The sequence below is a fragment of the Salpingoeca rosetta genome, assembly GCF_000188695.1.
Source record: "Salpingoeca rosetta unplaced genomic scaffold supercont1.32, whole genome shotgun sequence".
Classification (NCBI taxonomy): Eukaryota; class Choanoflagellata; order Craspedida; family Salpingoecidae; genus Salpingoeca; species Salpingoeca rosetta.
The window spans coordinates 340,249-349,308 of NW_004754902.1; the positions used below are offsets into that span (position 1 = coordinate 340,249).

Below are 9,060 nucleotides of genomic sequence, written 5' to 3' on the forward strand. Positions count from 1 at the left end.
TATACATAATATGTCATATATTTGTTTTTTTTCTTATTGTATTTCTCCTCTCCTTTCCCCATGCCACTCTCAGTTTCTATCGTAGTACCCTTGATTTTGCATTGTGTGCCTTGATATTAACTCTCCTTTCCCCACCTCCGCTTCTTTTTTTGTGCTGGTGGGAGGCCTTGACGCTCCGCCCCACATGCAGATATACACGCACACTCACACACTCACACACACACACACACACACACACACACACACACACACACGCACGCACACGCACGCACATGCACACACACACACACACCACAGGTGGAGGAGCTGCAGGGCCGGGTTGCGCAACAGGAGCACGAGAAGCGCAAGCTGAAATCGCGCGTGGACGAAATGGAGGATTTGGTGGACAGGTTCAGACACGCGTTGCCACCAGACATGTTTGCCGCCATTGTACAGCAGAGTAGAGGCGGTGGCGGTGGCGGTGTCATGCAGTGCTGAAGCTGTGGGTGTGTGGAGCTGAGGTTGGGGTGGAGGTGGGGAAAGCGACGATGGTAGCCGTTGTGTGTTGACACTCTTTGAGCTGTTTCTTCCGACAAGCACGTTTGCTTGAGTTGGTGGGGTCATAGGTGTGTTTTTGTGGCCGTGGTTAATGTACATAAAGCGCATGCATACACACGGAAGGCGTCACAGCATATGGTGATGTTGCAGTGAATCGGTTGCGTGAGCAACTTGCTTGGAGCTTTCGAGGTGAGGTGCTGGGTTAGGCATGTTGAAGACCTGCCTGTTTGTGCAGCCGCATCGTACAAGCACGTTTGTTCCATCCTCTTCTGCGTGTGCGGGGCTTGTTGGGTGCAGCAGAGGAGACAGGGGTAGCACACGCGTGGCCATGCACTGCATACATCAGCCAGTTGCTTGGTGCACACAATGAAAACGACGACACAAACAAACTCCACAGGAGCACGACCACGATTGCACGACAGGCACGATAGCAGCCCGATGTATCTGCATTTGCGTTCTGCACTGGGATACTCAGTTGCATTTGAGTATTCACATAACGTCTGACGTGTACTTGGGGCAAACGGCCAAACAGAACAAGACGCGAGGTGTGAACCCCGCTAGACATCTAGACATGCACGAAGCGAGACAAGGCGTGCCAAGGAAAACACGCAACCACACGGGGCAACGAAAAGAGAACAACCGACAAGAAAGCACTGCGTGCAGGCAAACACGCAGAACGACATGGAAGGCAAGAAGCAAACACAAAACAAGCCACCCACACTCAAAACAACTTGCAGCAACCCACCCTCACAACACCCATTCTCATCCTCACCCACTCTTCTTCACTCGTTCAGGCAGTTGTTGATGGCCCTGCACCATTCGGCAAGCGTGGTGTCAGAGCGGTCGTCCGAGCGAAAGATGAATGTTCGCCCAGGAACGGCAACGTGCAGCTCACTGTTGTCTTGGGCGAGCTCAGCTGACAGTACATCCAACAGGGAGATGCGTCGCTTTGGCGGTCGTGCTGCGGACTTGCTGTACGCGAAGTGGCTGTCGTCAAGCTTGCACCAGCATGGGCGGAAGGCGGCCCTCCGTCGCCCACGTTTCTGCAACCACCCGACAAGCGGCTGCTGTGAAGAGCACCCCTGTCGCTCGTCTGCTTCGTCTGCTTCGTCTTGTTGACCAGCCAAAGCTTGCACTTGATCACTGCCGGTGTCTTGTTGCTGAACGCCATTGTCGTGCTCGCTGTCGCCACCGTCACTATCGCCGCGAATGCGCCGCAGATTGCGCGCCACCTTGCGTGTGTTGGGGTAAGCTGAGTCAACTGCGGCCGTGCCACTGTCGACTCGCTCCTTATTGCTGCGTTTTTCGTGCAGCAGGCCGATGTTCCCACGCGTCATCGTTGTGCTCGGATGTTTCTCGCCCAGCACCTCCAGCTTGATGGCGAGGGCTTTCTCGTAACAATCAATCGCCATGTCGTGCTCACCCTTGTCGGCGTATGCGTTTCCCATATTATTGTACGAGTCTGCAGTGCTCGGGTGTTTCTCGCCCAACAAGGCCACCTTGATGTCGAGGCTCTTCTCGTGATACGCAATCGCGGTGTCGTACTTACCCTGGTTGCGGTACGCTTCGGCCACGTTGTTGTAGGTCTGAGCTGTGCTCGGATGCTTCTCACCCAGCATATCCACCTTGATGGCGAGGGCCCTCTCATACCAGCCAATCGCCCTATCGCACTCACCAATGCCGGCGTGTGCATTCCCCATGTTGTTGTACGAGTCGGCGATGCTCGGATGCTTCTCGCCCAGCACCTCAACTCCGATTTCGAGGGCCTTCGTGTAGTATGCAATCGCTCTGTCGTACTCCCCCTTGTCGGCGTATGCGAGCCCGATGTTGTTGTACGAATCAGCTGTGTGTGGGTGGCGTTCGCCCAGAATCTCCATTCGGATGGCGAGCGCCTTCTCATAGGACGCAATCGCCCTGTCGTACTCGCCTTTGCTCTTGAACACAACCCCCAAATTATTGTGCACGTCTGCTGTCTTCGTGTGCTGCTGTCCCAGCACTTCAACTCTGATTTCAAGGCTCTTCTCGTAGCAATCAACGGCCAGGTCATACTGGCGTTTGTCGGCGTACGCGTTTCCCATGCTACTGTATGTGTCTGCTGTGCGCGGGTGCTTCTCGCCCAGCGCCTCCACGAACACCTCATTGGCCATCTTAGAGTATTCAATCGCCGTGTCGTAGTCGCCCTTGCTGTAATAGGCGCCGCCCAAGCTGCCGTAGCACGCAGCTGTGTTTGGGTGTGTCTTCCCCAACGTCTCCACAGTAATGGCGAGGTCTTTCTTGTAGTAGGCAATCGCCCTGTCGTACTCGCCTTTGCAGTAGTATCCACTGCCAAGGTTGTTGTAGGTGTCAGCTGTGCTCGGGTGCGTCTCTCCCAGCATCTCCACGTTGATGGCAAGGGCCTGCTCGTGGTGCTGAACCGCCTTGTCGAGCTTGCCTTTGCTGTTATAGGCGACACCGAGGTTGTTGTGCACCGCAGCCACATTCAACCCCTTCACTCCTTCAGTGTGAAGCCAAATTGCCAGGGCTCTCTGGTAGTACGCAATTGCCCGGTCGTGCTCACTGAACTCGTTCAGCACAATGCCAACATGGTTGCACAATCCCGCAAACACCTCGGTCTTGTCTTCTCCACGTGCCTGCATGGCCTCCACCGCAGCCACCATCTTGCTCAGGCACCAGGCGCGCAGCTGGTCCTTGACGGCCTGGTTGAGAGCACCAAAGCCCACGCCGTTCTGAATGGCCTCGAAGATCATGTCCTTGTCGCGTGGGTTGAATGCTTCGGCGCGCTGTGCTTGTACGAGCACCAGCGTATCCATCACCGACTTGGAGCTTTCACGGATGGCGGCCTCCAGCTCTGACTCCTCGCTCTTGGGTAAGCGGATGCTGACCTCCGTGCCCTCGTTGCTGACGCCGCAGAAGATCTCCCACAGGCACCACGCCCGGGTCAGTGGCACGGGGTCCCGCCACGGCATCAACACCAGCAGCACGCGTCCAATGTTGGCAATCGACTCCTTGAACGTCGTGCTCCACCTGTTGTGTTGGGGGAAGGGAGAGGAGGGGCGTGATGTGAGGGAGTGGGAGTGTGCAAGAAACGGGGAGGTATAGCACGCAGGCGCACACAAGGCACACACACGCACACACACACACACACATAGACGCACACACACACACACACACACACACACACACACACACACACACACACACACACACACACACACACATAGACGCACCACTCTTGTGGGAGGTTGGCGGTAATGTTGGCGTTTTGGTTGTTCATGAAGAGGTCAAACCAGAAGAAGACTGGCTTGCTGTCTTCCTTCCTTACTCTTTGTTCCTCCGCAAACTCAAGCAAGACGTTGAGCACGTCCGCGATCTTGTATCGCCACGCGTGCGACACAAACACGGTGGCCTTGCCCACATGTTCATGTGGTGACTGCTTGCGCAGCTGCTCGACGTAGGCGCAGTTGTCCTGCTGTGTGCGTGGCACCACGAGCTGCTTGCAGGCATCCTCCGTGGTCATCTCAGTGTACGTGTCGGGGAACTCCTTCTTCAGGTCTGCGAGGAAGGCCTTGATCGCCCCCACAGACACGCCGTCCGTCAGGCGGTGCTCACTGGTGTCAGCCATGGTTCTGTTCTTTTGACGAGAGTCACGCTTAGACGCTTGAGGGGCTTGAGTGGATGGGGAACTGAAGAGTGTTTTGCCTTCTGGCCGAAAACCTGGAAGCTCACTTTTGCGGCCGCGCTTGATTTGAACGCGCTGTCTGTAGCGCCTTAGCGCGCTGTGCTTGTGCTTGTAGGCTTGTGGAGGTGTGCTTTGCTCTTTTCTTCTTTTGCTGGGCTTCTCAGCTTGAACTTGACATCATGGCTTTGCAGCTGCAGCTGATGAGGGGAAGGGGGGAGCCAAGATGCCTGCGCTCGCCATGCAGCCAGGCAGCAAGTGCAAGAGGACTCCAAGACCCAGAAGACCTCTCTCTGTCACATCAAAGTCAACTTGGCTAACTTGGCTACCTACGCTTCGAGGGGAATCAATAGCTTTCTCTCTTTCTTGTTCGATTGCTGCTCGAGCGAGCACCTTAGCCACTCCATATCAGAGAGCAAGAAGAGAAGAGCACACGTGTCCCGTCTTTCCTTGCAGATCTGCACGAGCAGAGAACAGGAGAGCCAAGAACTACACCAACGAACACTTCTCTCGTCTCTCGTGTGATGCCATCTTACTTCTAAGCATCTTGCGAAAAGTTGCACCTTCAAACAAACACAAACACAAAACCGCACAGTCATCACAACGGCAAGTAAGCGAAAACAAACAAACACAAGAACACAAACCATTGTCACTTTCCCAACAGCACCACGAGCAATCCAGAAGCACACATCTCTCACAGCGTCCTGCCAACTTCCCTTCCTGCCTTCCCTTCCTGCTGTACCACCACCACTCAAGGTGCTGGTTGTGGTTGCTGTCTGAAGGACAGAGCGCGTGCACTTTCCCTTATTTCATTTCACATCAACGTGCCCCAACGCAGCAAGAAGAACACCTCAGCCACAAAGCCAAGTGAACTACAGGCGGATTGCTGCTTTTCATCATCAAGAGTCTCAGACTCCATCTGCTTGCTCATCTCATCTCTGCAACCAGCAGTGTCTACCACAGGTCCACCAAACGGAAGAGAACAAGCCTACATTCAGCGTTTTCACCTTCCTTGTCCCTTCTTGACTTGATCCAGGATCCTCCGCCAAACTATCGCGCACGAAGGATGGAACCTCCAGGACCTTCCACTCCCTCAGCTTCCACCCGCACACGGTCACCACCTGCGATTTCCGTGTTTGAGTGGGCCACGATCGCGCAGCACCTGTTGGAAACCCAAAGCCAACCCGCAAGCCCAGGCGAGGAGCTCGACGACATGCCAAACCGCCGCCACCGGCACCGCCGCCACCGCCGCAGCAATGCGCGAGCCCTGTTCAACCTGATGCTCACCTGCCGCAACCTGTACAATGAGCTGCCATGGGCAATGCCCAAGTGGCACCTGGCCAACCTCGGCCTGCTCGTGGGGTGTTCGGAGCACTGGACGTGATGTGTGGCAGTGACTTCTGCTCTTCTGCGTTGTCGTTCGCTTTCGGAATTTGGCGCTGTGTGTGATGTGTGACGTCACATGTCATGTCTTGCGTTCTGGCATCACAGTCACGCACAACACACCAGCACCAACAGCAACACAACACAGAGGTTCGCCACCCCCAATGCCACCCTCAATCGAGCAGTGCACGGCGGTTCACCCACACCCGCACAATCATCCGCCACTGCCTTTTGCTGTCTCCGCAAAGCACCTTGGCCTTGTTCCTCCTTTTCTCTCTCTTGCTTGGTTCGGAATTCGGCTGCTCCTGTCTCGAACAGCACCACCATCATCACCACTACCACATCACCACCATCAATGACTGTTCCCCACGTTCTCCGCAGCAGACCTCAGGACCTTGTTCGACACCACCACATCCGCACCACCCGCTCACCACAACAGCGACTGGCAGACCTTACCATCGATGTCAAGATGGGTGATCATGCCTGATCCACGGGATGGCCATTTCCCCCAAGCAGCGTCCCCACCTTGCCGAGAATTCGATTGTGAGGTTGTGCAACGTCCCAAGTTCCCCCCTCCCAGCCCCTTAGCTCAACCAAGCAGCCACCAGCACCACCGCCGTCACCACCAAAAGCAACCGCCAGCGTTAGCCCCCTTGCCCTCACTAACCTCAAAGCCGCCACCACCCAGTGACCAGCGCAAGCACCCAACGCAAGCATGGATCAGCAGCTGCAGCGGCAACACAAGGAGAGGAAGAAGCCTCGTGACCGGCGCAGCATCCTGCGCAAGACGTGCGCAGTGCTCGAGAGCTTGAGGCTCGGCTCCAACATGGAGAATGAGCTTTGGGCGCTTGAGACCCTGGCAAGCATGCGGTTTGACGGCACGGAGCCGCAGTATGAGGTGGGCGCCATCCGCTTGCTGTCGAGCGTGCTGAACGCCGTTGTGCGGTATCGGCACAAGTCGTTCATGGTTACCGCGGGCCTGCGCGTCATCGCGGCGGTGATACAGCACCCCGTGTTCTTCGAGCGGGCGGGCCAGACGGAGCTCCTGCGGACGCTTCGCACGCTTGAGGGCACCCTGGTGGAGGGACTCGACACCCAACCTGAGGTGCAAGCCTGCCTGTGCACGATGCTGTGTGCGGCGCAGTGCCTGTTCTGCGACGGCTACAGCAACAAGATCATCCGCGACCTAGCCTTTAAGGCTCTGCAGAATGTGCCTGACAACACTGAGGTTCGCGACCCAGCGGTGCGTGCCATCTCCATGTGCGTGCGCCAAAGCAAGGTGCCCCTGGACGAGGACGACGTGTTGATTTTGGTCCAGCACCTGATCGACTGCGGCAGACAGGACCAGGCCGTTGTGTATGACACCCTGCACATCCTCCACGTGCAGATGGAGCTTGGGGTCCACCACGACCTGCTGGCGAACCGAGCCGTCTGGGTCGTGATGAATAAGATGGACGTTGGTTCGCCCTTCAATGCGAGCATGTACCTTGGGATGTCGCTCATGCGCCTGGCGTGCAAGACCAAGAGCGACCACACGCGCGCAGAGCTTGCGCGCTATGCGCTGGTTGCCATTGACAACTTCTTCAACGGCGATGGTCGCGGCCTGGACGAGCACGTGCAGATGCTGGCATGCGATGTGCTGCGCCAGCTGTTCAAGCACAGCGGCTGGTTGCCTCGTCGCCCGCTGGCGGTCATTGCACGCGTCGTCACCTTCATGAGGCGAAATTTGGACAGGCCAGACATTGCCAGCATCGGGTGGCGCACGCTCGCGGCTTTTGCGCGATCCGGCGGTCACTTGCCGCGCATGCTCGTGGGCTATCATTTTCACAAGACTGCGCTGCAGGTTCTCGACAACATCAACAGCTCTGGTGGCACCATCGTCATCGGGGAGATCCTGGACCCTGAAGAGGCCGACACTGGCGATGGTGATGGTGATGGTGTGGTGGTGGACGGGGACGCAAGTGCTGGGGACCATGGGGACAATGGGGCCGAAGGTGCCGGAAGTGCCACCAAGAGCGGCAAGGCATCCGCAAAGGAGAGCGGTGATGCTGATGACGCCCTTGCCAACGACAGTGATGATCAGGCCGAAGCTGACAATGGCACTGGCGAGCAAGCACAGGGAGGAGACGTTCCCACCGACGAGCGCGACGCTGATGTGGCAATTGAGGGGGAGAAGGCTGAAGTGGAAGAAACGGAAGACCAGGAAGCGGAGCCAGAGCAGCAGCAACAGCAGCAGCAACAGCAACCATCACAGCAGCCGCAGGATGAAGAAGAAGAGGAGGTGCCCCTGACGGCCATTGGTCGCCAGGTGTCACGCATGGGCCCGCACGACTCCCTGGTGAGCCTTCATGAGGGAGAAAGGACGCAAGAGGCTGGCGTGGCAGACATGCAGAGCAGCACGTACGAGGGCGGCATCGTGGACCTGAGCGTGATCAGGGTCGTCGACAACCAGTTTGCTAGCCGCGAGGCCATGTTCAATGAGGACCAGTTTGTGCTGGTGCTGCAAACGCCAAGCAACTTGGGCGCCGAGGCGTGTGAGCTCCTCACAGCCCTCAGCGTGGACAGTGAATGCTGCAACTATCTCTTCACGTGCTCTGCCCAGCACCTCCTCCTCGCCCTGCTGGAGAAGACACCATGCACGCAGGACACGTACCCGTTCCTCAGCAACGCCCTCAAGATGTTGTCCACCATGTTCATCCACGTGCCCAATGCGCGCCGCTGGCTCCACCTTGCAGGCGTCAAAGGACACAAGCGCCGGTTCGCCGCGCTCCTTCGCGACGTGCTGCAGGTGGCGTGGCCCGACCCAGACATCCCGTGCAGCGCCGCGTGCATGTGTGAGGTGCTGTGCACGGAGCCCGATGCGTCTCTTGAGACTGCCAGTCCAGCCATGGACGCCGTGTCCATGGTTCTGGTGGCCATGACGAAGGTTGTCATCGCTGTCGATCACCCGGACCTGCTCCCCGCCCTCAGCAACTGCCTGCTCAACATGATGCGCACGCAGCAGGCCGGCAAGCGCAGTTTCGAGCACCACGACATCTACACGCTGCAGACGACCGTGTCGGACATTTGCGACATCAAGAACGCGACGGGCCTGGGCGGTGCCTATGCCACCGCTCTTGGACACATTGTCAACACCATGGCTGTGCTGGCCGACTACAACCAAGACGGCCAGCTCTGCGTGTATGTGCAGTGCAACACCGCAGGCAAGCTTGCGGACGTATGCGGCCTTGTTCAGCATGGCGTGCCTGTCACGGAGAGCACACGCACCTCTGCTGAAATGCTGCGTGAGAAGATTCATGACTACATGAGCAAGCAGGCCGACGAGTGAGGCGCGCGCGCATGTGTGTGTGTGTGTGTGTGTGTGTGCGTGTGTGTGCGTGTGTGTGCGCGTGCGTGTGTGCGTGTGTGTGCGTGCGTGTGTGTTGTGTGTGCGTATGCGAATGTATGTGTGCGTGTGTGCGTGT

At 57.3% G+C, this 9,060-nt stretch overlaps 4 protein-coding genes across 4 annotated transcripts in view; 3 read left to right on the forward strand and 1 right to left on the reverse strand.

The window, feature by feature from the left end:
- Nucleotides 1-562, forward strand: part of PTSG_10038 (uncharacterized protein) — a 3,927-nt gene extending 3,365 nt beyond the window's left edge. The window contains exon 5 of the mRNA XM_004988897.1: nucleotides 298-562. Within this exon, the coding sequence (XP_004988954.1) occupies nucleotides 298-477 (180 nt within the window). The 3' untranslated portion in view covers nucleotides 478-562. The remainder of the gene's footprint in view (nucleotides 1-297) is intronic.
- Nucleotides 563-1,319: 757 nt separating this feature from the next.
- Nucleotides 1,320-4,159, reverse strand: PTSG_10039 (tetratricopeptide TPR_2 repeat protein; the record flags this gene model as incomplete). Its single annotated transcript, XM_004988898.1, has 2 exons — nucleotides 1,320-3,561; nucleotides 3,765-4,159. 2 exons carry the CDS (start codon nucleotides 4,157-4,159, stop codon nucleotides 1,320-1,322), a joined length of 2,637 nt encoding a protein of 878 aa, XP_004988955.1.
- Nucleotides 4,160-4,439: 280 nt separating this feature from the next.
- PTSG_10040 (uncharacterized protein) lies at nucleotides 4,440-6,244 on the forward strand (the record flags this gene model as incomplete). Its single annotated transcript, XM_004988899.1, has 6 exons — nucleotides 4,440-4,471; nucleotides 4,670-4,732; nucleotides 5,052-5,176; nucleotides 5,311-5,593; nucleotides 5,915-6,059; nucleotides 6,185-6,244. 6 exons carry the CDS (start codon nucleotides 4,440-4,442, stop codon nucleotides 6,242-6,244), a joined length of 708 nt encoding a protein of 235 aa, XP_004988956.1.
- A 67-nt stretch (nucleotides 6,245-6,311) lies between these two features.
- PTSG_10041 (uncharacterized protein) overlaps nucleotides 6,312-9,060 on the forward strand; it is a gene marked incomplete at both ends in the record, with an annotated part of 2,991 nt that continues 242 nt past the window's right edge. Inside the window, one exon of the mRNA XM_004988900.1 lies at nucleotides 6,312-8,920. Within this exon, the coding sequence (XP_004988957.1) occupies nucleotides 6,312-8,920 (2,609 nt within the window). The remainder of the gene's footprint in view (nucleotides 8,921-9,060) is intronic.